This window comes from Brassica napus, chromosome C8 (assembly GCF_020379485.1).
Source record: "Brassica napus cultivar Da-Ae chromosome C8, Da-Ae, whole genome shotgun sequence".
Taxonomy (NCBI): Eukaryota; Viridiplantae; Streptophyta; class Magnoliopsida; order Brassicales; family Brassicaceae; genus Brassica; species Brassica napus.
The window spans coordinates 40,376,406-40,402,223 of NC_063451.1; the positions used below are offsets into that span (position 1 = coordinate 40,376,406).

The 25,818-nt window shown below is 37.0% G+C and overlaps 8 protein-coding genes across 16 annotated transcripts; 4 read left to right on the forward strand and 4 right to left on the reverse strand.

Moving 5' to 3' along the window:
* The first annotated feature begins 2,131 nt into the window (after positions 1–2,131).
* BNAC08G30470D (FCS-Like Zinc finger 3) lies at positions 2,132–2,821 on the forward strand. The gene is made up of 2 exons (XM_013854614.3): positions 2,132–2,334; positions 2,453–2,821. Exons 1-2 carry the CDS (start codon positions 2,225–2,227, stop codon positions 2,607–2,609), a joined length of 267 nt encoding a protein of 88 aa, XP_013710068.1. The 5' UTR covers positions 2,132–2,224; the 3' UTR covers positions 2,610–2,821.
* Positions 2,822–4,277: 1,456 nt separating this feature from the next.
* LOC106415787 (protein BASIC PENTACYSTEINE6) lies at positions 4,278–6,421 on the reverse strand. Of its 8 annotated transcripts, none has more exons than XM_013856571.3 (4): positions 6,269–6,418; positions 5,918–6,033; positions 5,436–5,523; positions 4,278–5,328 (listed from the first exon to the last, which is right to left on the reverse strand). In XM_013856571.3, the coding sequence occupies exons 3-4, from the start codon at positions 5,487–5,489 to the stop codon at positions 4,480–4,482; spliced, it is 903 nt and encodes a 300-aa protein (XP_013712025.1). In that variant the 5' UTR covers positions 5,490–5,523; positions 5,918–6,033; positions 6,269–6,418; the 3' UTR covers positions 4,278–4,479. The 8 variants fall into 8 exon arrangements, with proteins under 8 accessions (XP_013712025.1, XP_013712022.1, XP_013712023.1 ...); XM_013856568.3 differs by having other exon boundaries at positions 4,278–5,331; XM_013856569.3 differs by having other exon boundaries at positions 4,278–5,331; positions 6,288–6,415.
* Positions 6,422–6,517: 96 nt separating this feature from the next.
* On the forward strand, positions 6,518–7,607 carry LOC111208737 (60S ribosomal protein L37a-2). The gene is made up of 4 exons (XM_022708101.2): positions 6,518–6,623; positions 6,802–6,841; positions 7,146–7,317; positions 7,414–7,607. Exons 1-4 carry the CDS (start codon positions 6,621–6,623, stop codon positions 7,475–7,477), a joined length of 279 nt encoding a protein of 92 aa, XP_022563822.1. The 5' UTR covers positions 6,518–6,620; the 3' UTR covers positions 7,478–7,607.
* Positions 7,608–7,963: 356 nt separating this feature from the next.
* On the reverse strand, positions 7,964–9,596 carry LOC111208558 (casein kinase II subunit beta-3). The gene is made up of 5 exons (XM_022707689.2): positions 9,242–9,596; positions 8,934–9,164; positions 8,748–8,857; positions 8,499–8,661; positions 7,964–8,378 (listed from the first exon to the last, which is right to left on the reverse strand). Exons 1-5 carry the CDS (start codon positions 9,393–9,395, stop codon positions 8,248–8,250), a joined length of 789 nt encoding a protein of 262 aa, XP_022563410.1. The 5' UTR covers positions 9,396–9,596; the 3' UTR covers positions 7,964–8,247.
* An 837-nt stretch (positions 9,597–10,433) lies between these two features.
* Positions 10,434–12,914, forward strand: LOC106415651 (ELMO domain-containing protein A). Of its 2 annotated transcripts, none has more exons than XM_013856406.3 (10): positions 10,434–10,544; positions 10,815–10,927; positions 11,010–11,119; positions 11,208–11,276; positions 11,430–11,545; positions 11,605–11,659; positions 11,808–11,928; positions 12,166–12,213; positions 12,316–12,410; positions 12,581–12,914. In XM_013856406.3, exons 2-10 carry the CDS (start codon positions 10,837–10,839, stop codon positions 12,680–12,682), a joined length of 807 nt encoding a protein of 268 aa, XP_013711860.1. In that variant the 5' UTR covers positions 10,434–10,544; positions 10,815–10,836; the 3' UTR covers positions 12,683–12,914. The 2 variants fall into 2 exon arrangements, with proteins under 2 accessions (XP_013711860.1, XP_048620812.1); XM_048764855.1 differs by lacking the exon at positions 10,434–10,544 and adding an exon at positions 10,581–10,662.
* A 148-nt stretch (positions 12,915–13,062) lies between these two features.
* LOC106415653 (uclacyanin-3-like) lies at positions 13,063–14,332 on the reverse strand. The gene is made up of 2 exons (XM_013856408.3): positions 13,902–14,332; positions 13,063–13,754 (listed from the first exon to the last, which is right to left on the reverse strand). Exons 1-2 carry the CDS (start codon positions 14,062–14,064, stop codon positions 13,192–13,194), a joined length of 726 nt encoding a protein of 241 aa, XP_013711862.1. The 5' UTR covers positions 14,065–14,332; the 3' UTR covers positions 13,063–13,191.
* A 1,104-nt stretch (positions 14,333–15,436) lies between these two features.
* Positions 15,437–18,532, reverse strand: LOC106412336 (nitrate regulatory gene2 protein). Its single transcript, XM_048764856.1, has 4 exons — positions 17,435–18,532; positions 16,953–17,137; positions 16,661–16,884; positions 15,437–16,321 (listed from the first exon to the last, which is right to left on the reverse strand). The coding sequence occupies exons 1-4, from the start codon at positions 18,432–18,434 to the stop codon at positions 15,562–15,564; spliced, it is 2,169 nt and encodes a 722-aa protein (XP_048620813.1). The 5' UTR covers positions 18,435–18,532; the 3' UTR covers positions 15,437–15,561.
* Positions 18,533–19,760: 1,228 nt separating this feature from the next.
* Positions 19,761–25,694, forward strand: LOC106414430 (ATPase 7, plasma membrane-type). The gene is made up of 21 exons (XM_048764857.1): positions 19,761–20,445; positions 20,636–20,741; positions 20,831–21,049; positions 21,129–21,266; positions 21,327–21,461; positions 21,541–21,720; positions 21,821–22,027; positions 22,118–22,237; positions 22,459–22,578; positions 22,673–22,795; positions 22,876–22,980; positions 23,051–23,195; positions 23,269–23,424; positions 23,502–23,740; positions 23,827–23,859; positions 23,948–24,029; positions 24,104–24,264; positions 24,340–24,552; positions 24,632–24,814; positions 24,900–25,075; positions 25,168–25,694. Exons 2-21 carry the CDS (start codon positions 20,691–20,693, stop codon positions 25,265–25,267), a joined length of 2,886 nt encoding a protein of 961 aa, XP_048620814.1. The 5' UTR covers positions 19,761–20,445; positions 20,636–20,690; the 3' UTR covers positions 25,268–25,694.
* The last annotated feature ends 124 nt before the right edge of the window (positions 25,695–25,818 follow it).

Genomic DNA, 25,818 nt, shown 5'->3' on the forward strand with positions numbered 1-25,818 from the left:
TATTTTTCTTTATATTAGTAGAAGAAAGTAAGCATGAGTAAAACATGTGGATCCAAAGAACCAAATAACTAAATTTGAAAGTAATACTAAACACAAACTAAAACTGATTAAATACTCAGATGGATTTAAAAATTTAATATCTAGATAATCAGATTCGAATCTAATCCAAACTAAAATATTTTGGATACCAAAAATATCTAAATCACAATTATATATTTAAATATGTTAATTATTTGAAATTTTATATCTATGAGATATTCAAAAATATAAAAATATCTTAAAAATATCAATATAGTCACAAGTAAATATCTAAAAATAACAAAAAATGTTCAAAATATTGAAAAATATTTATTTGTTCTCTATCCAAATATTTGAATTGAAATAATTTTTGTGTAGATTTAAATATTTAGTCTTACATTATTCCCATTTTTATGTTTTATATTATTTTATTTTTGGTTTCTTTGGATTTTAGTATATTTGGATTTTTATTTTAAAAAATAAGTAAAATGGGTATTCGAACTCGAATCCAAACCAAACCCGCAATAATTCGAACAAAATTTAAACCAAAGTTTATAAATATTCAAATACGATTTAAATTTCTAACTCTAACAATCCGAATAGATTAATTGAATCCAAACGGATATATGAATCTTCATCCCGATAAAGAACTATACAATCAATTTCTTAATATAATATACAATAAATAATCTATTAAATTATTTTATTCCGTCCTATCTAGTTGACTTTATTAGAGTGAGCATTGTAAAAGATTTTTAGACAAAATGAAAGGTGTCACACAGATCATGGCCGTTGATCGGGCAACAAATTTTATTATATTCAAAGAAGCGAAATCTTCGACACGAACGGGACTTTCAGTTTCTGCCACGTATCAGTGAATACGACCTTAGCTGGCGCACGGGAGACTAGATACCGCTCATGCTACAGCCCACAGTTAGGTTAAGTGGTTTAGTTGGTAATGGGCCATAGGGGACAAAGTGATTGGAGAATTGGGCCTCGTTTTTTACATGGGTCCCATTCTAGTGATTCCTTTCGTCGTCTTGCGATGGTTGCCTAGTCAGATCCCCGTTAGATTCCGAACAATGTGGGTCACGAATACTTATAGTGGACCACACTAATAAACCATGCACGAATATGAGTTTTAAGCTTGCAAATATTTCTGTTGGTAATATTATTATTATATATCTTGCTATTTTGTAATATTATTTAACAATTTCATAATACAAATTAGTGAATAATTTGTTTTATTTTATTTGTTTTATTTTATTCGATAGGAAGTACAATTATTGGTTGTTGGCAAATATTAATTTAAATAAATCTATTTTCAAAACTAAATTATTAGATAAATATCTAGAGAACCTCTCTGTCAAGTGTCAAGTGTGTATACTATCAAGTTCAAAGAGAAGTAAACGCTTAAAAGAATTAATTTAAGAACAATAATTATTTTATAGGTCCTGTAACTTTCAACAATGTCAAATGTTATTTATTTTCTTCTAAAAGTGTATTTATTATGTAATTGAAAAGTACGTTGATCATGCCCAGTGCATGATGTTGTTGGCCAAGGGATACAATAATGGAACCGGAAAGCAATTAGGGCATACTCATTTGATTCCCTCGACGAACAAGGTCCACCCAACTATTTAGAATCTATTAAATAAAACAAAAATGCTATTTTTTTTCGTTCGAATATTATGTTAGTTTAATTTCTTAATCTATCATCCGATCACTTATCAGATCAAGTGCTATAGTTCACACAAGCATTATCTAAAAGTAAAGCTAAAGTATACACATTAATGCATTATATAATATGAATTTACGTGATAGTATGGTAACTTTCTTAAATTTTATAAAGTACAATGATCATATGTTTAAGGGAGTTAATAAAGCAACTAGAGAAAAGTACAACACATACCCAATTCCCATGAAATTTCATCATTGGATTATATGAACTCAAATCACGGACAAGTAAACACATTTAAATCTCTGATGATAGTGATATAAATGTAAAAATGAACGGTCACGAATGATACTTGAACGTAGACCACAAAAGCTATAATGGTCCGTGACACAGCTAATTCGGACACTGGCTTTGCTATATAGGACCCATCACTCTATACCATTTGTCTCTGAGCTTCTTCTTCCACTTCCTTGAGCTTCCTTTTCTACAAGAGAATTAAACATTTTTTGTTCGTTTAAACTCTTGATAATGGACTCGTATTACGTCAGGTTTGTGGAAAACGACGAGCCACACTTTCTAGAGTCTTGCTCTCTTTGCCGCAAAACCCTTTCTCTTAACTCGGATATTTTCATGTACAGGTACTTTTTTTGACACAAAAATGAACAAATAATATACCGTTAATACATTTGAATCAATATTTTGATATCTGGATATGGTTTTTTTTTCTGATACTGATTCTCTGGTTCATATTTTCAGAGGAGACATGGCATTTTGTAGCCAAGAGTGTAGGCAAGAACAGATTGAGTCTGATGAAAAGAAAGCCAAGAGGTGGAGAAAAGAGTCGTCGTCGTCCAGATCCAAAAACTCCGTCGCCGGTAAAGGTGTACGGTCGGAAACACTCGTCGTGTCTTAGTCATTACAACATCTTCACGAGAAGTGATCTTTTTGTTTGTGGTTTTCTTGGTTTCAGTTTAAAGAAAACAAAATAATAATGGTAAATCAATTCTAAATTAATGTTTTCCAATTTAAATGGGCTTATCACGAAATGTGTTAGCCCATTATGACCCATTTGATAAGATCATGGGCTCATTTTTGAAGATCTTAATACACTATTTGATTGATATAGTGCAAGTGCATGAGGGCAAAGAGTTCTACTGAAATGTAATTTTCAGATTTCATTGTTAATAAGTAAAGAAAAATAATTAAATAAATCAATAACTACTCCTAGATAAAGCAGATCCTTAATGTACACAGTAAATTTAACAACCACCTAATTGATCAGAGAAAGATATCGCCTACCTTTCTACTAAAGACTTGATTGGCAGAACATTAGTATAAATATTATGATCGCTATTATTCAATCAACATTTATTATATAAGCATTTAGAAAAACATTTATAAGATGCTAATGCTATCCAAATGCTATTTGCTCAATGCTCTCATATGGAATTTTTGAAAGAGCATTTGTAGTTAGAACATATAAAATTTAAAAATAATTATAAATAATTAATTAAAGTTTATTTAATAATATAAAAATTATATTTATAATCAAAAAAATAAATTTATATATTTTTTTAAAAAAAGTTGCGATTAAATATTTTTAACTTTTAAAAAAAGAAAAATAATTCACATTTAAATATAATATAATTTATATAATTACACATATAATTCATTATTTTTAACAACAAAAATAACATAATATATATTTATATATTATAAAATAACGATATCTATATGATTTATTGCTCTACCAATAAATAAATAATGATAATTTATATATAATATATATAATTTATTTTGTTTTATGTCATAGTATAAAAAATTATTTTTATATCCAAAAATAAATTTTATATTTTTAAATAAATTTTATGTTTATTTTTTGAAACTAATAATACTTCACATTTAAAATTTAATTGAATTTATATAATTAAATAAGATTCATTATTTTTAATAACAAATCTATTATTAATATATATTAAAATTATAATTTAATATATATTATTTTGAAAAAAAATATATATTATACTAATTTCATGTTAATTTAAAAATTGTATACTGCTATTGCTCTACTAATCACTTTATTAAAAACTTTAGTGAGAACATATAGCTTTTGCAGCATATTTCTTCTACAACATACTGCTAATGTTTTATCATTACTTGTACTGTCTGTACCAATCGAGACGCAAGAAGAAAGCTTATGTTATGTACACAATGAATCTAGTCCAGTGTCCAGTCCATAGCTAAAAGCCGAGGCCACCTAACTATATGAACAAACAATGCGTATATATTCAGTTTCAAATGTATGATTTGACGAATCAACTTATAATTGAAACAAGCATATTATTTTGTAAGGAACAAACGTATAAGTCACTAGCTATACTTTAATAAATACATCACATATACATTTCAAACCTCCTGCACCTAACCGGTCTAAGATATTAGAGAAATTTACTTGGGAAAATGCCATCTTTTGCGTGGCTTCCTTTTCTCCCACTAATGATGTATAACATAGGCTCTATGGAGGTAATAGTGACATTGTTTAGAAGGAAAATAAATAGCATAATAGATGAACATTTGTGCATATTTTCACATCATCTCTTAGATTAAAGGACTCCAAGATACTAAATGTGCTGCTGCTAAGGTTCTTTTTTTCTTTCTAGTACATAAATACAACATGACATTGGCTTCACATACACTTCCTTTTCTTGTGAAATTTATTTGAATCTAGTACATACGATTTAGATCACATAGATGTGAAGAGCTCACACCTCCATATACAAATATCATTTGATCGTGATGTAGCGGTTGGTACCGTGCTTTGCCCAATGGTCCTTCAGATCAACCGGGTTTGAGAGATCATGATGCCCTTCTGCAGCAAGCCTGCTTAGAAGCTTGCTGAACGCGCTTCCACTCATCTTCCTACCACCAACTCGAGCATGTTTCTTGTTGGGGAGTGCCGGTAATGGATGCATCGACAGCGTGGTTGTGCAACAAGATGACTGCCAACCTCCGTTCCCCCATTTGTAGCATTGTCTGAGAACACCTGTGCACGAACACACCGGAGGTGGCATTGTCGTCTCGTCGTAAACAACCCGGTTAAGCCCCACCGTTTCTTGGCTTCTCCAATCCGATTTCGATCCCGTTGCTTCTTCATCGAACATTAACTTGGTTAAGTCGTCCTCGTTTTCTTTCTTAACCTTCCTCTGAGTCTTTGGCCCTCTCTTATTAGCAGCTGGTGCCTTTGGCTCTTTCGCTTTTCTACCGCGTTTTGGTTTGGTAGGTGGTGGTGGTGATGTCTCCGTTTCTCTGGTCTCATATGCATTTTCAGTCACCTGAAGCATGTGATGTTGTTGATGGTGAATGTGAGGTTGGTGCTGGCGTGAAGTAGACATTGAGCTGTCACGGAACTGTAGGGCTGCAAGAGCGCTGTCTCTCTCCATTATGGCGTTGTTGCGCTCGGCGATGGCAGTGTCTCGCTGGAGAAAGGCCATGTCTCTTTCGGCTAGTGCTGCTTTTTTCTCAGAGATGGCGAGGTTTCTCTCCTGGATCGCTGCGTCGCGCTCTGCTATTATTGACATCACTTGTTTCATCGATGGCTGATGCTGTTGCGGCTGATGCTGCTGCATCATCCACTGCTTCAATTCATGAAAAATTAATACAATTCCCAATTAGATAATGTCAAGAAATGAAGTAAGTTTTTTTTTTGGGATTTGGGAAAAGGCAATGTGGAAGAAGATACCTTGCCATGAGATGCTTTATGCCAACCATTGTCACGATGCCCACCATCATCCATTTGAGATATTATATAAAAGATTGGTTTTTAATTTCTGCACATAGCCGATTACTAAACATTGTCAATAGACACCATTAAATGCAGGCATTGCTAGTATTAGTGAACATAAACTGACTCTGAAGCAAGAAAGTTTCGAAATTTAACTCTGAAACATGTTTGCATGTGGCCAAATAGCAACAGAATGATAGAAATCAACAAAAAATTGAAAAAAAAAAAGAGCAAACTAGAGAAGATGGGAAGTAAAGGAGAGAGAAAGAATGTCATGTATGAGAAGGAGCTGCTGATCCATGAACATCAATTATCACTTCAATTCCCAACAACACACACACGCACATGATCCTAATCTAATCAATTTTCAGCTCTTCCGACAGAAAACAACATAGGGAGCTCCTTTTTGTCTATTATAGCAACTATCAGAGAAAACAGACCTTGTAATCCTCAAAAGACAGCAGCTTTTCTTGTTTATGAGACAAAAATCTTCAGGACTCTTAAGCAGCAGCACTAGTGACGATCATTAGCTTCCTAATCAAACCCCACCTACCCCCTGACAGAACAAAAAAACAGATTGTGAAAACTCAAAACACTCAACCTAAACCCAGCTTTGTTACCGAACAATCATGTGAAAATGCAAACGAAAAGTTTCTTAAAAAAACATAAACAGATACTCGATGACAAGTAAGTAGCTCTCCCCCAACTTGCGCAAGTCAGAGAAGCTCAGAAGCTACCAAGAAATGTTTCTATGAATCCAAATGAGCAGAAGGAAGAACACGAGGACTCACCCAGACCAACTACGAGTACCTATAATAAACACACAGATTCGGTTTCGGTAGAGAGAGAGAGAGAGTTGGGTGTGTTTAGGTCGTCTAGGGTTGATAGAAGAGGACCACATCTCTCAATGGGGATCGATCATCGATATAATTGTTTTCTTCTGGATTTTTTGTTGTTTTTTATCTTTCGAAATCCAAGTTAAAAGCTTTTATGGGTTTCAAATTTGACAAGCCCATAATACCATGGGCCTCGAGGCCCAAATGAAAAAGTGCCCTAATAAATTCTTATATAAAACGGTTTTTAGCCGTGAGAAGTCTCTAGGGTTTTCACAAAATCGGCGTCTTCTCCGGATTCGAATTCGAAATGGTGAACATCTCTCCCTCTTTCTTTCAATCGTTTGGATGTTATTACCACTTAAGCTCTCTACTTCTGTCTAGTTCGAGCTTACGATTTGAAATTACAAGTTACTAGTTAGCTGATGTCTTTAGTATATTCTGATGGAATCGCTCACTCTTTTGTTGTTTTTTTTTTGGACTTGGAACAGGCGAAGAGAACCAAGAAGGTCGGAATCGTCGGCAAGTACGGTAAGCCTTCTCTTATGCCTTGAGTTTCGTCTCTTTATTAGCTGTGTCATGTTCTTGCCCTGGATGATTTAAAGAAAGACTAGTGTAAACCGTTTTTGCAACTTCTTTAGCAATGTATATTGTTTTGGAACAAATTTTTCTTTCAACATTTTCATCTCAAGACATGTTCATAACTAATGATTAGTGTTGTTTTTAACATTTTCATTACTAGACGTGTACACGTGTCTTTTTTATTATGCATTAGATTAGTCTCTCTGGTTCGATTCATTTGGAGTATCAATGATTTGTGTGTATTGATTCGCAGGAACTCGTTATGGAGCGAGTATCAGGAAGCAGATTAAGAAGATGGAGGTGAGCCAGCACAGCAAGTACTTTTGTGAGTTCTGCGGCAAGTATGGAGTCAAGCGAAAGGCTGTTGGTATCTGGGGATGCAAGGATTGCGGCAAGGTCAAGGCTGGTGGTGCTTACACCATGAAGTAAGTTGTGTACTGCTTGTTTATTGCTTTTTGTATATTAATCAATCAAATTTGTATTTTCTGATTATATTTTGTATTTGTTTTGTGTAATTGCAGCACCGCTAGTGCCGTCACCGTTAGAAGCACAATCAGGAGGTTGAGGGAGCAGATCGAGGGTTAAATCTTACTATGCTTTGTCATAATTTTGCTTTGTTTTTACGATTGTGTTTTGGAGTACCATGTTTTTGATTCGAGACGTTGTTACATTTAGCCGTGAATCAATTATTCCGTGACAGTTGTTTTCTGGATTACTATTTGATTACGACTTGACCTTAATTTTCTACTTACCAACTTGGTTTTAAGTTTTAACCATGATAGCTAATACAAAAACTTGCCATACTTAACGTTTCTAATTAAAAGTTGCCATATTTAAGTTTTTAGATGATGCATCAATGTAGGTTTAAACAATGTGTTCCAACTTCTAATCACAAAATTCTAAACTAAACTGAAACAATAGTTCCACTGTTCTGGATTTTGCCAATGAAATTGCAAGTTCAGTTTATATCTTTGGGAGGTCATTTAGAAATCATTTACGCAAAATTGAAATCCGCTATCTGTAATCACCAACTAATATTATTTTCCAGTGGCTGGCTGCTACCCGTTTAGGTACATGAAATTAGATTTAAAAAATAAGCTGAGAAGAACAAATAACAGTAGAAACAAAAATCCAACGAACATGAGGGAAAAAATTCTGAGACCAGACATGCAGTTACATTTGGGACTTCATGAGATTCTTATAAAATTCCAATGTTACAACTTGATTCTAAGCTCATATAATCGTTCACCAATGATTGATTGTATGCACCATTCAAACCACAGTTATCGTCTCAGTTGCTCATCGCAAGCCACTAGATGTATCCCCATTGATTGAGAAAGCAGATGACTCATATATCATGGTCTGTGTACCTTAAAGCCAAAGATTCTTGGGACATAACTCTGACTCGGTTTCTGCGGCTTTAAGTTCCCGTTAGTCATCAAGAACAAGTGAGGGAATGTGGTTCCGAAGTATGCTCCATCAATATCTGCATAAATCATTCAAGAAGGGCAAACACTAAGAAATATTATAATACTAACATGTCACGCTGCAGCGTTTATGCAAATATTCAAAGATTGGATTGTTTCAACTGAAGTAAGGATACTGCCTTGGAATTTAGATCGCGGGTAAGATATGTCTTGACATTTTGGGCAGTATATCTTCACGGTACTCGATCTCGGGATGTCGGATTGTCCAACTGGTAGACAAGATTGTCCGCAACAGAAAACTCTCGGGCATCTCCCGAAATCACACTTCTTGTACTTCTCAGTCTACAACAGAGACCATATAACAACAAGAGAAGTCGTTAAGCAAATAATGACATCAAAAACAAACAAAGAAGAGTACACTAACTAACCATTGCAGCCAGTCCTTTAGTAGTCAAAATGTAACGAACATGAATAAGACCGTACAACATTTCAGCTGCTGATTCCACAAGTTCATTCTGTTCTTCAGTAAACATCTCACCTAACAAGATATACACAAATATTTCAGACCAAAAGTTTCAAACCTTTTTAATTGTTGTTAAGACAATAACACTTACTGTTAGAAGACTCGACATCTAGAATGAGATCAAGCGCATACTCATAGTAAGGAACTTGACCACTTAACCCACAAAGATTAAAATCATCTTGTATATAATCCTCATCGACTTCACAGAAGAAATCATTCCCTCTCAAATTACAAAACCACGAGATCCACGACGTATCATCATCATCATCACCTTCCGATCCACTCACATCCGAGCCTTCTTCACTATCCGTTTCAGATTCCACTACAAAACGATTCAGAACAATGCAATTAAACTACCAAACACAATTCAAAAGAATTTGAAATAAGAAAAGAACAAACCATCTGGAAGCTGATGTTTGTCTTTAGAAGTGGAAGTTGAAGACTTCTCTAGTCTCTTGTTGAGCGCGTCGTTGATTCGTTTCCGATCAATTGCTCCGCCGACGATCTCCGATCTCGACGACCCGCCACCTCCACCACTCCGTTCCTTGTACATAATTCGATTCTCTCGAGAACAAAAAGGACAAAATAATTCGGACTTTAGATTCTCGCGACTTTCTGAAGATTGATTGGGAGAAAGACGAAGACAACTAGGGTTTTACTTTTAAATAATTTTCGTCACAGAGTGGAGGACAGGACATAGGAGATGTAAAGATCATGGTCTCTTCCTCTCACTGTTTTGTCATTTTTCCTTATTTTAAAAAAAAAAAAATCCGAGTATATATCTCTTAAGATGTGCGTATTTTTTGGGCTTTGTGTAACAGCCATTTATATTCGTAATTTGGGCTTTGGAACTTTATATTTTCAAGGAAAATTGTCAGTAATAACCGAATTATTGAATCGCGACACGCAAGTACGTCAGGGCTGACCAGATTGGGTTCTAAACCGGTAAGAAGCATAAATAATTTAAGAAATGAGCTGCATTTTAATAACTGAATGTGGCCCACGCCTCATGAAATGTCGTCCCACGAGACATCCTAGATCGTACTGATGTGATTGAGCTTTGAATAGAATTTTTGATTGATTTGATTATACATCTTTCTTGTCTTATTTAATCAAATTAATTTCTCACAATGCAGATATGAATCCTCATTTTCCATCCAAACGCCACAACATGCAAATCTGAAGTGTATGACCAAGATTTTGCTAATCATACATCATTCTACGATTACATTTCTTAAAATTTGATTACCTAATTCAAACTTTTCAACGACAAAAACAGAAAGAAGATTTCATCAATTATATCTATCCTTATTGTCGAAGATTCAGTTGTTCCAGTAATGAAATAAAAGATTTTGTATGTAAATTTTGTTTTTGTTAAAAAAAATCGTTAATATTGAGAAAATAAAAGTTTGTTTTTTGTAGGTGATTGATTGTCTTTGACAAAGTCCCGACTTAAATACGCGGGAGGAAGGAAGCAAGTGACCGTCACACGCGAGTCATTTCCGTTACGAAGTTTCTTCCGATAGCGACTGAAGCGCACGCGGCAAAATCCTAAACCGGCCGGTCTATACAATTGAAACTATATAATCCCCATTTATTTATTTCTATTTAAACCCAGATAAAAAAAAAAAGAAACGGCCGAATCTCTCTCTCTCGTAGGATGATAAGCTCAACGGCCGCCTAAACTCCGACGACACTCTCGGTAGATCTATAAACCCGAACTGTTTCGTACATACTCTCTCTCTCTCTTCTTCTCTGTAGTTTTCTGAATAGTAAAATCGTTCAAGGTCGATCGGACTCCGATTTGCTCTATTCCGGTGGTAATCATATCATCGTTTATACGGATAAAAACTTTTGTTGTTCGTTTGCAAATGCGTCAGTGTTGATCAGATTAGGAGAGTTTCATTTTGATTCGATTACTCTATCGTTTGTTTTGATCGCGATGTATGATCTCGTGTGTATTTGATTGAAGAGAGGAATAAGAAGAGAGAGAGATGGATGATAGAGGAGGCTCGTTCGTGGCGGTGAGGCGGATTTCACAAGGACTAGAACGAGGAAACGTTTACCATTCTTCTTCTTCCTCTGGTAACTAACTTTCCATCACTCCCAGCATTCAGATTAATTATATATTGAAGACAATAATTATAAATTGTATATTAATGCACAGCTGAGGCTGTGGCTGGATCGGCAGCATGGTTAGGGCGTGGCCTTTCCTGTGTTTGTGTTCAGGGAAGTCATGGCGACGCCCGTCCTTCCTTTGATCTAACACCTTCTCAGGTTTAATCCATTTTTAGTCTCTCGTATAAGAAGTTGACTTCTGGTTAGTGTTATTCGAATAGCTTAATAACTTTTTTACCCTTTGCAGGAGGAATGCTTGCAGAGGTTGCAGAGCCGCATGGATGTGGCATATGACAGCTCTATTCCTCAGCATCAGGTTCCATTTTCTCTTAAAAGGGTTGTGTTTTGTAAGGACTGTTCTAAATCAGTTTCATGCCATCAAATAGATGGGGTGGCATTCTCTAGCGTACCAGCGCTTCAGTAAGTCAAAACTGTAATATTTATTGGTTGCTACTTCATATGCGTGTAGGAAGCTCTGAAGGATCTTTGGAAACTAGCCTTTCCTGAAGAAGAGCTACACGGGATTGTATCTGAGCAGTGGAAGGAAATGGGCTGGCAGGGAAAAGACCCATCAACTGATTTTAGGTAATCTCACCACTTTCTCATCTCCTTTTCACTTGACTGATACTGGATGATTCTGGCAGGGGTGGTGGTTTCATATCTCTTGAAAACTTACTATACTTCGCCAGGAGTTTCCCGGTAAACATTCTATCAACTGTCCTTTTCCTTCAAACTTCCAATTCAAGTGACACTGTGTCTGTACATGTTTTTGTTTGTTTGTTACCATCACCATGATATATCTGTTAGGCAATGATGATTTCAGTTCTATTACTTTTGCTACCTGCAGAAATCCTTCCAAGACCTTCTGCGGAAGCAGGTTGGCGATCGCTCTGTGTGGGAATACCCGTTTGCTGTTGCTGGCATCAATATTACGTTCATGCTTATCCAGATGCTTGGCCTTGAAGCAGGTACATCAACATTACTTATTGCATAGATATTCCGTTTAGAGCATGCTGGTACATGCATTTGGCAGAAATTTTGAGGCAGCTAGCTAAGGTAGCATAATAAGTCTCTGTTCTGTACTATTGATGAGGCATTCAGTTTGGTGCTTATCTTAAGTACCCTATTTTGAGATATGACACACAGGTTCAGTAACAGCATCCTAGTTGTGCATACTAACTGTAAAATTCCCTTCAATTTTACAGTGAAACCACGAAGTATTGTTGGCGAAACATTTTTGAGATTCCTTTCTGGTAATAATGACCAAACAATGCTGATTAAAAATGTCATTTGTCTGTCACCAGTTAGATTACTAAGTAGTGTGTGTATCATTGGACTTGCGTTGTTGTTTGCAGTGAATGAATATGCGTTTGACCTTCTTTATTGCATTGCCTTCAAGCTAATGGATCAGCAATGGCTCTCCATGCATGCTTCATACATGGAATTTAACGTAAGCACTCTCTGTAACCTTTTTCTAATGTCACTAGAGAGTTTTAGATTCGAGGGGCATTCGCCAATTTGGCTGGTTTTGATGCTTTGTCTTGGTCTAAACGTAATAAGCTCACTATATGATTAATCGTAAAGGTTGTAATTTGTGTGAATATGTGGATAAAAACACAGACGGTAATGAAATCGACAAGGCGGCAATTGGAGAGAGAGATAATGGTTAAAGACATAACAGGTATTGAAGATATGCCATCATACAGCCTTCTCAGTCAATAGCAAACAGCTTACGAGAGACTACTTTGTAAGTAGAAAGATCAAACATCTCAAGAAGACAAGGTCTCTCTCTCTCTTTCTCTCTAACATTGTGTTGTTATTTCTTTGAGATAGAAGTTGAGGTTTCGTTTCGTTATGGGATTAGTTTTTTTTCTAACTTGTGGTTCTTTGTATAAACGCTGTTTGGTTAGTTCGTTTTTGGGCTGATATTAATAATAATCACTTGGTTATAATATTTTTTGGGCTAAATATATCAGCTATTGAATTTACATTATATCATAATAAATCAAAATGGAATATGGTTTTGTGATTTACTCAATAACCATGTGGAACATGATTTATAATGGTCTGACGATGATCAGTTCCAAAATCAAAATAACATGAAGTGAAAATTGTTGTTGAAAGAAAAATGATTTATTACACATAAGATGATGAAAGTAGTAGTGGTTCCAAAGATCGAAGACCAAAAAAATTATTGAGCAGGAAACAAAGCTCTGTCTCCACTCTGTAACTTAGCTCATGATACCGTACATCAATAACATGGTGATCGCCATCATTCCATAGCTCATCATGACTCCCTTAGACACTGCGTTAATTGGTGGCGATGGAGACGGTGAGGGGGACGTCATTGGAGACGGCGAGGGGGTCGTTGGAGACGGCGAGGATGGCGACTCTGACTTCGGTGTGCCATTGGCTGGTGGAGAAGCGGATGGAGGCGGAGTTTTAGGTTTACGCGGAGAGTGAGGTGCAGGCTTGGGAGGAGTGGAAGACGGTGGAGATTTTGGGGAAGGAGTGGAAGACGGTGGAGTTCGAGGGGAAGGCGGTGGAGATTTTGGGGAAGGAGGTGGTGACGGGGTGGCTGGAGGTGGAACAGCGGCAAGGACGGTAACCGCGAGTTTCATGCCACCTTGGCAGTGACCAGGAGTAGGGCAAATGAAATGCATAGTTCCAACTGTTGTAAGATCGATCTTAGTGTCTCCACCGGAGAATGTCTGCGTTGCTCCGGTAGTGTCACAGGCATCAAAGCCAGCTTTATTCACCACAGCCACCGAGTGTGAAGGTCCATATTGGAACTCTAAGCAACAAAAAAGAAGAATTTAATTAAATTGTGAGCCAAATAACCGGTACGAAGATTTTAACCCAAGCTTTGTTAATTGGAAAATGACGGTTTCTTGTGAATCAAGTAATAGATTTTGAGTGTTTGAATGAAAGTTTTAAATACCTAGAGTATCACCGACCCTGAAAGTCTTTCCAGTAACCCAATCCGTGTAATCGACACCACTGTTCCAGAAACCAATATCGCCGACCTGAAAAGTGACGGCGAAGACAGCAGGGACTACGGCTAGGAGGAGGAGGAGGAGAGCTCCCGCCGCTGTTGATCCCATCGAGATAAACAATGTAAAGATAGATAAATTGAGAAAGAGATAGAAAGAGAGATGAGTAAGAGTTAGAAAGTGGTGAGGTGAGTTTATATATCGAGAGAGACTATGAGGAGGGGGATGACGTCTACTGAGAGAGAGAGACTTACAAACGGGAATGTCTGAATAGTCGTGCTCGGATGATCGATTGCCAACTCAATCTAATCAGCTGTGTTTATATTAATTGTTTTATATCTTTATATCTTCACCAAATCTTATTTCTTTTCAATTTCATCAGCTGTTTTATATTCATTGTTTTACATTCAAAAACCCAAATGTGAATGGTTGGACATATACCATTTTTGAACTTATCTATATTAGAACATCTATAGATCAAATGTATTGTACCTTCTCAATCTATAAAAGAAAATAGCTTGTACTTTTTGAATCTATAAAAGAAATAGTGAAGGATCGAAATGAAACCTGAACAATTTTTCTAAACTGATTAGAATAAAATAATAGCAAGGAGATTGCTACCACGTTCTCTAACCTCCTTTACAATAATCTGTTTGTACCGTGCTCGTTGAAAATAGTTATTTGTAATTTTTTAAATAATTTTTGTATGCAATGGAAATGCCTACAAGATCCAAAATATTTAAAAAGAACAATTTGCAAAAGGGTCAATGACAGAACAAGAACCCTGTGAAATAAATTAATTACTACTAGTTTGACTTTCCTAATATAATTAACCACTAATTTTAGAATTACTGTTGTTTTATAATATAAAGGAGTGAAATTAAAATCTGCCAGAGATATGTGAATTGTTGACATATTCGACATTCATGTAAACGTGAGTTGTATCTCACAATTCATTTTATGTTGTATATGATCAGAACTCAGAAGCATGTATGTAGTTTACAAAACCATTTTCAAAAAGAAGAGACGAAATGTTGACTTTAAAAAAAAAACAGGTCATCTTCATGTCTATATAAAAACAGGATTCGCATGCTTTCAGCCTGACCTGTGGACATATTTTTTTTTTTATGGGAATGATGATGGGCTCAGTAGGGTGAAAGAACCACTGTGATAGCATCTCACGACCAGAGTGAGAATCAGCTTGTTTTATGGATTCATTTTTTGTGCCAACTTAACTAGCTATAGTATCAGCGTCTAAGCAAATAGTATCGGTTTTAAGCACAGCAGGACGAAACATTCAACTTGGCCTCCAAAATTTTAACTATTATACACAAGTCACATAATCTCAAAATTTGTCGGCTATTTTAGTTAAGATTAGCCTAACAAAATTATGGCTCCCTAAATTTTGGATTTGGCCTAAAGCAATGAAATATTTTTTTCAAAATTTGGGGCATGAGCCACTTCAAGCTGCTGAAACTACATATAGACAAGAGTGAAATCGCTATTTTACAAAACCAAATCATGTGGTTTCACTTTCATACAAGAAGTGAACAATTGTCAGATTCGAACTCGAGAGAGTTAGTAAAACAATCACAACAGAGACAAATCCTACGTGATAGAGTGCGAGCGAGTGCACACAGTTTCAAGAGACTCCACAAACAAACCAGAGAAACTCGTCAAAGCCTGAAACACACCAGGCAACCCCGTCTGCAAATTATTCAAAGTCATAGCTCTCGTCACCTCTACCTCCTTCGAATGCTTCACCATCTCTTCCTCCACTCTCCTCTGACAACCCGCCAGCTCCGTTTTTTTCTCCCTCAACGGGTCTCTAGCATCCAACACGTGCTGGTTATCAGGTCCTGACTCAGGCAAACCGACACCAACCATCGAGTACGACTGGTAATACTTCCTCTCTAAGCTTCTAAGCGACGAAGCCTTCTTCTCCAGCTCCTTTGACGCAGACTCCGTTCTTTTCTTCACCTTGTGTTCATCACCTTGTTTCGTTGATATCACATGCACAACGTTGATGAAGCTCTTGATCGCTTCGGATGCGACCGTGTCGGGAACGCGGTCCAGCGCGAGTTTCCACTCCTCGCAGAAGGAGTAAGCGTCTGTTAGATCTTTGTTAAGGATGGTTAGTTTGAACCAGGAGTGAATTGAGCGTATGAAGTCGCGCTGGAACTCTATCAGGTGGCCGAAGCTTGAGTGCCAAGAGGAGACGGCTGATTCGAGGTCGCGCGTTGCTTGTCTGTGCAGCTCGGAAGTTGATTCTCCTTTACCTGATCTGTCGATGAGTCCTTTGACTTGCTGCACGATGCTGTTCTGTGTCTCGTGGTATTGATGCATCGCTTTCCACATGTACATAAAGCTGCATCATGTTAAAAAAATAACACATAGATTAATATTTAAATCGTATATTTTAGAAATTTTCACACGAAAATATTAAGTTTTGATTATCAAAACATTATTTTTTTGAAGTTAACTAACTTTTAACTAATAAAAATTTAATAAACATAATTAATTTTTTTTGAAATTTACAATTTATCATTAAGTTATGCATTGAAAATGTTAAAATAGTATTTTTTTGAAATAATTTTTTTCTAAAATTTACATCTTTTTGAAATGGAAGAGAGAGAGTATAAGATAAGCCTAATCCCTAATGATATTGCCTCTTGACTTCAAAACATGATTACCTACAGAAACTTACCCATGACAGAGTTCAACGAGTTGAGGAACAAGGTCACTGTCACGGAGACGGATAATGGCCGTAGATGTGGTTGTAACAGCTTCAGATGTGACAATTATAAGTGACTGTAACCTATTTATGGAAGCCTTTGTCTTGTCTAGCTTAGCTGCATCCTCTCCTTTATACTCTTGGCTTTGAAGTTGTGATAACTTCTTCTCATGCTCAATCTTCACACCTTCTCTAGCCTGAAAAGGAAAGATTCATCAGATTACTATAACAGCCAATTGGTAAAAAAATCATTAAAAGCACAGACCTTGATTTCTTCATAGAGCTTCTTCTCCCACGCCAAGAGACGGTCGAGAGTGGAACAGAGACTCTTGAGACTGTTTGGTTGATCCAGTGCTGTTGTGTCTAGCCTGTACTTGACTGCTAATGGCGGCTTTGAAGTCCATGTTGAGCTCAGGTTGCTTAGTATGCTACTCGAATGAATCACAGTTTCTGCATAAACAAAAACCAAATCATCAAGAACAGAACATAAACAAACTCAACGCAGGGCTTTGTAGAAGACTAGCACTCGCTCCTAAACCGATTTTTTAGAAAAAACAATTTAGAAAACAAATTAATTTCACTTATAACCAATTTACAGCCTAATCAGACACAAACACCTTCTAGACCGATTTTTAGAAGAAGAAAAAATTAATTTCGGTTATAACCAATTTGCCACCTAATACCGATATTTTAGAACATATTGATTCCAAGTGATGAAGAAGAGAACATAAACAGATCTTAACTCACTCTTCAACTGTCTAAAACTCCCATCAAGCTGAGCTCTTCCAAGCTCAAGCATCTGAGACACTTGGTCCCCAGCAGCAGCCGCCTTATCGAAATACTCCTTGATGGCATCAGCGATCTCTTTCAAATCCCTATGCCTAACGGCGACATCTCCTCCTCCGCCTCCGCCTCTATAGCTACCGCAATACGTCGTCGCATCATCTTCTTTATCATCATATCTTCCTTTCTCAGCGCCGTCGTGGTGCTGTTGAGTAGCTCTTCCGACCTCTGAAACAGACTCCATATTGTCATCTTCCACTTCCTCCTCCGAGGAGCTAGTAGTGCTGTAATGATCTTGAACGTCCCATGAGTCACACTGTACTTCCTCTCTCTCCGTCTCGTCCCCATCCACCACACTCTTCTTCTTCTTACTTGCATGCTCTGTTCTCTCTGTTTCTCTCTGTTTCAGTATCTCTTCTTGAGCCTTCTTATCGAAGAACTCTGAATCTGGAGGAGAAGGAGGGTAGAAGTTCTCCCAGTTCCAGACGGAGGAGGCGTGGGAAGGAGTAGCTGAGTAAGTTGAGTTTTGATAAGCTCTCGGATAAAAATTGGATCTTTCACTCGCCGGAGACGACGAAGGGCTTGAGTCGGAGAGGATATGAGGCAGCTTAGGTCTCTGTTGATGCTGTTGCTGTCTCCTTCGTCGACTTGAAGAGGCGGAGATGATTGGAGGAGGAGGAGGTGGTGGTGGAGGGATAGAATTAGAGTTGGTCGGAGATGGTTGAGAAGGTGGAGGAGGAGGATGATGGAGAAAGACAGCTGGAGTTTGGTACGAGACAGAGAGAGGCTCACCGGCGGCGAATGAGGAAAGAGCAGATCCAGTGAGGCGAAGTGACCGGCAGTAATCGGCTTGAGCGGCGGCGAGACTGTGGCGAGCGTAGACGGATTCTTTCATCAGACGGAGGCGGTTTTTGTAACGGCGAACTGTATCTTCGCCGTCGAGTTTCGAGGCCGTACATCCCATCTCTCTGTCTCCTTAGGTTGGTAGCAGAGAGAGAGAGAGAGAGAGAGTGTCAGGTAAAGAGCAACAACATTTGCAAAACATAAACCCTAATCTACAAAAGCTGTCTTTTTACCAAATTATATTTATTTGTTTTTTGTTTTTCTTTTTACTAATTTTATTCTTCCGCTTTTTCAAAAACAAATTTCCCTCCCTCCACTCCCCTCTCCTTTTATCGTTATCTGTACGAGACAACCCGATCGGTGACCAACGAAACCAAAATACTTGGTTGGCTGGCCGAACCCGGTTAAACAAACCGAGATCGGTTTAGTTAAGATAACTGAGATCAAACTGAAGATTAAATAATGTGATAGTATGATCCACTCTTTTTCAGAATCAGACACATGATAATTTATTTCATAAATCGTTCTATCATCTTATTCGTTTGCTCTCTAATGGATGGAATCATGAATGGCTTTAATGAATATATGTTCCATGCTCCTCCTTTTTTTTGTTTTAGTAAGCTCTAGTTAGATAAACTCTTATATTTTATTTTTTGTAAATAGCATATATGATTATATTAGCCGTGTGCATTTACAAAAAAAGAAATGTTTTCTAGTTAGATGATTTCATGCTGTTTTTTCGTAAATGATGTCATTCATATAACATCCATTTCTTCAAGTAACAGATGTTCTCTCTACCTACATACCGTAACAGTAATGTACGGCTTGGTTCCTGTATCAATTATTTTAAATGGCTAAAGAAGTTTCCTCGGTTAACAGAGACCAGTTCACGAGAGTGGCAAAAAACAATCATACTCGGGTCGTTTCGGGTTCAGACTAGAATCTATAGCTTCTAAAACAAGAAATATACAAGACCATGTAAGGCTTTATTTTGCTAAACTTTCTTGATATGAAGATTTCACTTTGAGATTATTGATGCTTATGGACACTTCTTGACTGATTTGCATGATGTCACACTCTAACAAGTTGGTACAACAAATATTCACCCTTAACACGGCCATGTATCTTGCTCTCGTGCCCTAAGAAGAATAAAAGAAAGATTTTTTTTTTTTGTTCAACGAATAAAAGAAAGATAAGATATGAAATTTTTCGAAAGGACGTCCGGCTAAGTTGTTCTTGTCCACTAAATGATTCTCTTGTCTTCTGAAGATTTATATTGTCAAAAATGCTTATATATATTTTCAATTATTCATTTTGAGTTAATGGAGGGTGTTAAGCTCTTAAAGATCTCGGAATATCCTGATTAGCGTGGAAAAATAATCCCAACATCATGGATCACCACTATCTTGCATTGTTTATTATGGAGCTTTCATTTTGATAACTTTTTTCTGACACGCTCTAAGAATAGGACCCTTTTTGTACTAAATAATGCGATTAAGCAACTTCGATCGAATTATTTGACGCGTGTGCCAATTGTTTTTTTGGTCCCTCTAACCATTTCAATAGGCAAAACAAAGGTCAATCCTTTACTTGGCTCGACCTTAGACCATCAAAAGTAACATCTTAGTCAGATTCTTTTGACTTTTGAGAATTTTTCATCTCTTAATTGCTAGGAGCACGAGTTACTTACCATCTAGGGTTAGTGTAAAGAAAATAAACCTAAAGAATATTAGGTTAGATTTTTTACTACCCTAATGCCGGTAAATACTGAGAGGTTACGAGTCTGCACATCCATTCTACGTCTTCAGAATGTATATTGGTAAATGAATATTCGTTTTTTTCTCTTCTTTTAAATTAATTTATGGTAAATATATGTTGGCAAGCTAAATAGCAATTAAATAAAATTTATTAGCGTTTTGAAGGAGTCAACTTTGTTCATCATTAGGTTGTTAATCGGGCCGGCAAATCTTTGATCATGTTATTATATAAACCTCTGTCTGTCTTCTCAATTTGTTGCATGCCTGCATTACACATCTGCCCTTGGTTTTATAAGCTTAATCATGTTTCCTTTGTGAAAGGTCAAGCATTGAAGGGCTAACGGGTGATCTTGGTGAAGGTTTTTCCTGTTCCAGGTATGTATTTATTATGCATTGCTTGTATTTGATTCACGTATGCATGAATTGATAAAGTAGATATTCTTTAGCCGAATATGTACAAGAGATTTTTTTTTGTTTAATTAAACAAAGGCGGGCTTGTAATTTCTTCAGACACAAGGAATACGTTTAGTCTCTTATTGATGAATAAAATAACTTGCCATTGCAGATTTTACATAACTGAGTTTTAGTAACTTCCTGCTCAAGCAAAAAGGAAGTTCGATATGGCGGGCGTAGACTCTCTCAAGGCTATTAACACGGAGAGCATTGATCTGGTGAGTAGTTTTGCTTATGGTAGATTTTAAAGTTATCAGGAAAATGATGATGAAAATGAAATTTTCTCATATGGATCGTTGCCTTGCAGGAGAGTGTTCCCGTTGAAGAAGTTTTTCAGCATCTCAAGTGCACGAAAGAAGGGTTGACCTCTACTGAAGTGCAAGAGCGTCTTACCTTGTTTGGTTACAACAAACTTGAGGAGAAAAAGGAGAGTAAGATACTCAAGTTCTTGGGGTTCATGTGGAATCCACTTTCATGGGTTATGGAAGCTGCAGCCATCATGGCCATTGCTCTTGCACATGGAGGAGTACATTTTGTCTTCCCTCTCATCATTCCTGTCTTCAAGATTCTGATAAAACATAACTAATTTTGTTTGAAATTTTCAGGGCAAGCCACCGGATTATCACGACTTCGTGGGTATTGTGGTCTTACTTTTGATCAATTCAACAATCAGTTTTGTAGAAGAAAACAATGCCGGAAACGCAGCTGCTGCTCTCATGGCTCAGCTAGCCCCTAAAGCCAAGGTACACTGTCTTTTTTTGTTGCTTTCATTTGAAGGTAGTAGCTTATCTTATTTGTTTTAGGCCATCCGTGATGGGAAATGGAATGAGATAGATGCAGCTGAGTTGGTTCCAGGAGATATAGTTGCTATCAAACTCGGAGATATCATTCCTGCTGATGCTCGTCTACTTGAAGGAGACCCTTTAAAGATTGATCAGGCAAGTTCGGATTCTTGATCATGTCGTTAGCTTTGCTTTCTTTGGACTAATCATGGAACATGTTTTCTCTTTTCTCCAGTCAGCTCTTACCGGTGAATCTCTTCCAGTAACCAAAACCCCCGGTTCTTCAGTGTACTCTGGTTCAACTTGCAAGCAAGGTGAAATCGAAGCGGTTGTTATAGCTACTGGTGTCCACACTTTCTTTGGAAAGGCAGCTCATCTTGTGGACAGTACTACCCATGTTGGTCACTTCCAGAAGGTAGGTGTTTCTTCAAACATTCATTTTGAAGAAAAACTACAAAACTTTCCATTTTGAGAGTTTAGTGACTAATATAGAATCTTTGTATTTTGGCGTCCAGGTTTTGTCAGCAATAGGAAACTTCTGTATCTGCTCCATTGCGGTAGGAATGGCTATTGAAATCGTTGTTATATACGGTCTACAACAGAGAGGGTACCGTGTTGGTATCGATAATCTTCTTGTCTTGTTGATTGGTGGAATCCCCATTGCTATGCCTACTGTTCTCTCTGTTACCATGGCTATTGGTGCCCATCGCCTTGCTCAACAGGTCAATACAAATCTTAAGACACAAGTCAAATAACTTTTGTTGGTTTCTATGTTTTTGTGTAATGAACTTACTTGGAATATCCATGTTCAGGGTGCCATAACAAAGAGAATGACAGCCATTGAAGAAATGGCTGGAATGGATGTTCTGTGCAGTGATAAAACTGGTACTCTCACGCTCAACAAGCTCTCCGTAGATAAGAATCTCATCGAGGTTTGCATCTTCTCTCTATTCTTCTTACTCTGTTGCCACTCATTTTCAGGATCGTTCTAGGGACAGCCGATGAAACATTAGTCTTGATCCCCAAAATTTCTAAGAACTATTATACATGGTTGCATAGCCTCCAAATTGTTGAAATTCTTTTTACTAAGATTAATCTAAAAATGTATTTGACCTCCTAAATCTTAGATTGGGCCTTGCTGATCCTGTTGTAGATTTTCAAGAAAGGCATTGACAAAGATATGGCTGTGCTTATGGCGGCAAGAGCTGCACGTTTGGAAAACCAAGATGCTATTGATACTGCTATTGTTTCCATGTTGTCAGACCCTAAAGAGGTATGGATTCAAGACTCATCTTCCACTAAACTAGATTCAACATTATCATGTATTAAATCTGTGATGATGTATTGATCTAATACTTTGTTTTCAGGCACGTGCAGGAATCAAAGAACTCCATTTTCTTCCATTCAGTCCAGCTAATAGAAGAACTGCACTAACCTACCTTGATGGAGAAGGCAAGATGCACAGAGTGAGCAAAGGAGCACCTGAGGAGGTATAAAACTTTTACTTCAGCCAATAACTCTCCTATTTTTTCATGAGATATAGTTCTAAGAAAAGTTTCATTCTCTCAAGATTTTGGATATGGCACACAACAAATTACAAATCAAGGAGAAAGTACATTCTACAATCGACAAATTCGCAGAACGTGGCCTAAGGTCCCTTGGATTGGCATATCAGGTGAGACATACCTAACTTGTTTTTTAATAGGACATCTTCTCTGACTATGTTGTCACATTTCAATAAATAGGAAGTACCAGATGGTGATGTTAAAGGTGAAGGTGGTCCATGGGAATTTGTAGCTCTTCTTCCTCTGTTTGATCCTCCTCGTCACGACAGTGCACAAACCATTGAGAGAGCACTTCATCTGGGAGTCAGCGTTAAAATGATCACAGGTACAAAGCTTTTCCTTACCTCATACTCGACTTTGGATTCAATGTGTCCTCATAAAGTGTTGTAACATCTCAGGTGATCAGCTTGCTATCGCCAAAGAAACAGGAAGAAGGCTTGGAATGGGAACAAACATGTACCCATCTTCATCTCTGCTCTCAGCTAACCACACTGAAACAGTTTCCATCGATGAACTTATTGAGAAGGCGGATGGTTTTGCAGGAGTCTTTCCTGGTAAGCTACACTACATTTTTAACTATGATCTTTTTTGAGCCATATCTAACAAACACCTTCGTTTTTTGGATGTATAGAGCATAAGTATGAGATTGTGATGAGATTACAATCTAGAAAACATATATGTGGTATGACTGGTGATGGCGTGAATGATGCACCTGCATTGAAGAAAGCTGATATTGGAATAGCTGTGGATGATGCTACTGATGCTGCTCGCAGTGCTTCTGATATTGTCTTAACAGAACCTGGTCTTAGTGTTATCATCAGTGCTGTCTTGACTAGCCGTGCCATTTTCCAGAGAATGAAAAATTACACGGTAAATGTTTCAGCCTCATTGACTTATAACCTAATAACGTTTCAAAATGAATGTCTTAGTTGATTTTTTTTCCCTTCATTCTGCAGATATATGCTGTTTCTATCACTATTCGTATTGTGGTAAGTTTCTACATAAGATTTCACAAATAATTAAGTCTTATTTTTCATCTAATTAATAACACATTTTATCTGTGCAATTGTGTTACAGATGGGTTTCATGCTTCTATGTGTGTTCTGGGAGTTTGACTTCCCTCCATTCATGGTTCTTGTTATTGCAATCCTTAATGATGGTTAGTTGGTTTTAAGCATTCCAATGATTCAACTTAAGGTTGTTGTCTGATAATTTTACTCTCTTGTTAAAAAGGTACTATAATGACCATATCAAAGGACAGAGTCAAACCTTCTCCAACTCCAGATTGTTGGAAACTCAAGGAGATTTTTGCAACTGGTGTTGTTCTTGGAGCTTACTTGGCTATCATGACCGTTGTGTTTTTCTGGGCATCTTATGAAACTAACTTCTTCCATGTAAGCTTATATACATTAATCACTTTTCTTGGTTGTACATTATAATAACATCTTCTTTTTTCCTTTTTGTTCTAGAACATTTTTGGTGTGAGGAACTTCAACCAGCACCATTTTGACATGAAAAACAAGGAAGTGGCTGCACATTTGAATGAACAGATGGCTTCTGCTGTGTACCTTCAAGTCAGCACAATCAGCCAAGCGTTGATCTTCGTGACACGTTCAAGAAGCTGGTCGTTTGTTGAACGTCCTGGGTTCCTTCTTGTCATTGCTTTCCTCATTGCTCAGCTGGTAAAAAGAGTTCTACCTCATCTTTTGCAATGCCTTTAGTTCTCTTTAATGGAATGCAACTATGTGTATATTTTAAAAGGTTGCATCGGCGATATCAGCAATGGCAACATGGCCTTTTGCTGGAATCAGAAGCATTGGATGGGGATGGACTGGAGTTATCTGGATATTCAACATAGTAACGTACATGTTACTTGATCCTATCAAGTTCTTAGTCCGTTATGCTCTGAGTGGCAAATCATGGAACCGAATGGTCGAGCAAAGGGTATGTATATATATATATATATCTCTTAACCTTTGGATTTTAGTACTTCACAGTTACATAATGGCCTAACAACAACTCTTGTCAGACTGCACTCACTGGCAAGAAGAACTTTGGTAAAGACGAACGTATGGCTGCATGGGCCACCGAGACGCGTACACAGCACGGTTTAGAGACAGGTCAAAAGCCAATGTATGAGAGAAATGGTGCAACGGAACTTAACAGTTTGGCTGATGAAGCTAAGAGACGTGCAGAAATTGCAAGGTCACATTCTTTTTTTTTTTGTTTGATAACTTTCTCTAAAGAGACGATTGTTAGTCTCTGTCGTGTTTGACTTTTTCGGATGGATCATGCAGAATGAGAGAGCTTCAAACATTGAAAGGGAAAGTTGAATCAGCTGCAAAGCTGAAAGGAATTGATCTTGAAGATGCTAACAACAACAACTACACAATCTGAGAGTCTCTGCTTAAATTCATTTTTTGAAATGTTTTTTGTTATATGCATTACTACTATTCTTCTTGAAATTGACATTCATTCTGATATCTTGGTGGAAGATATCTAATGTTGTTGTTATCCTTCATTTGATTCTTGTAACGTTGTTACTCTTATTTGATATAAAAAATCATACTTGACTTGATTTTTTTTTTTAATTTATATATTAGATCGGCCCGAAAACGGAAATTCAGATTCGGTTACAAAACTCAATTTGAACAAAAGCTCCTAAATCAATCTATTACTTGACTTGATTTTGTTAGGCTCCTAACATAGAATACACATTAAATGTGCTCTTTATACGATCTAGCATCACAAGAAAGGACGAGTTAACACGCAGTGGTCAGAGTCTTGAGCCATTTCCATTGACGTGGATCACACATCCTTTTAAATAGATTTGAGAAGAAAAAAACTTGGTAGGTTTACATACCTTGATGTGTGCTGTTCACCTTTCTCAAAACATACACATACGTTGAAGATAAATATTGCATCTTTTTAAAAAATTACGAATCATA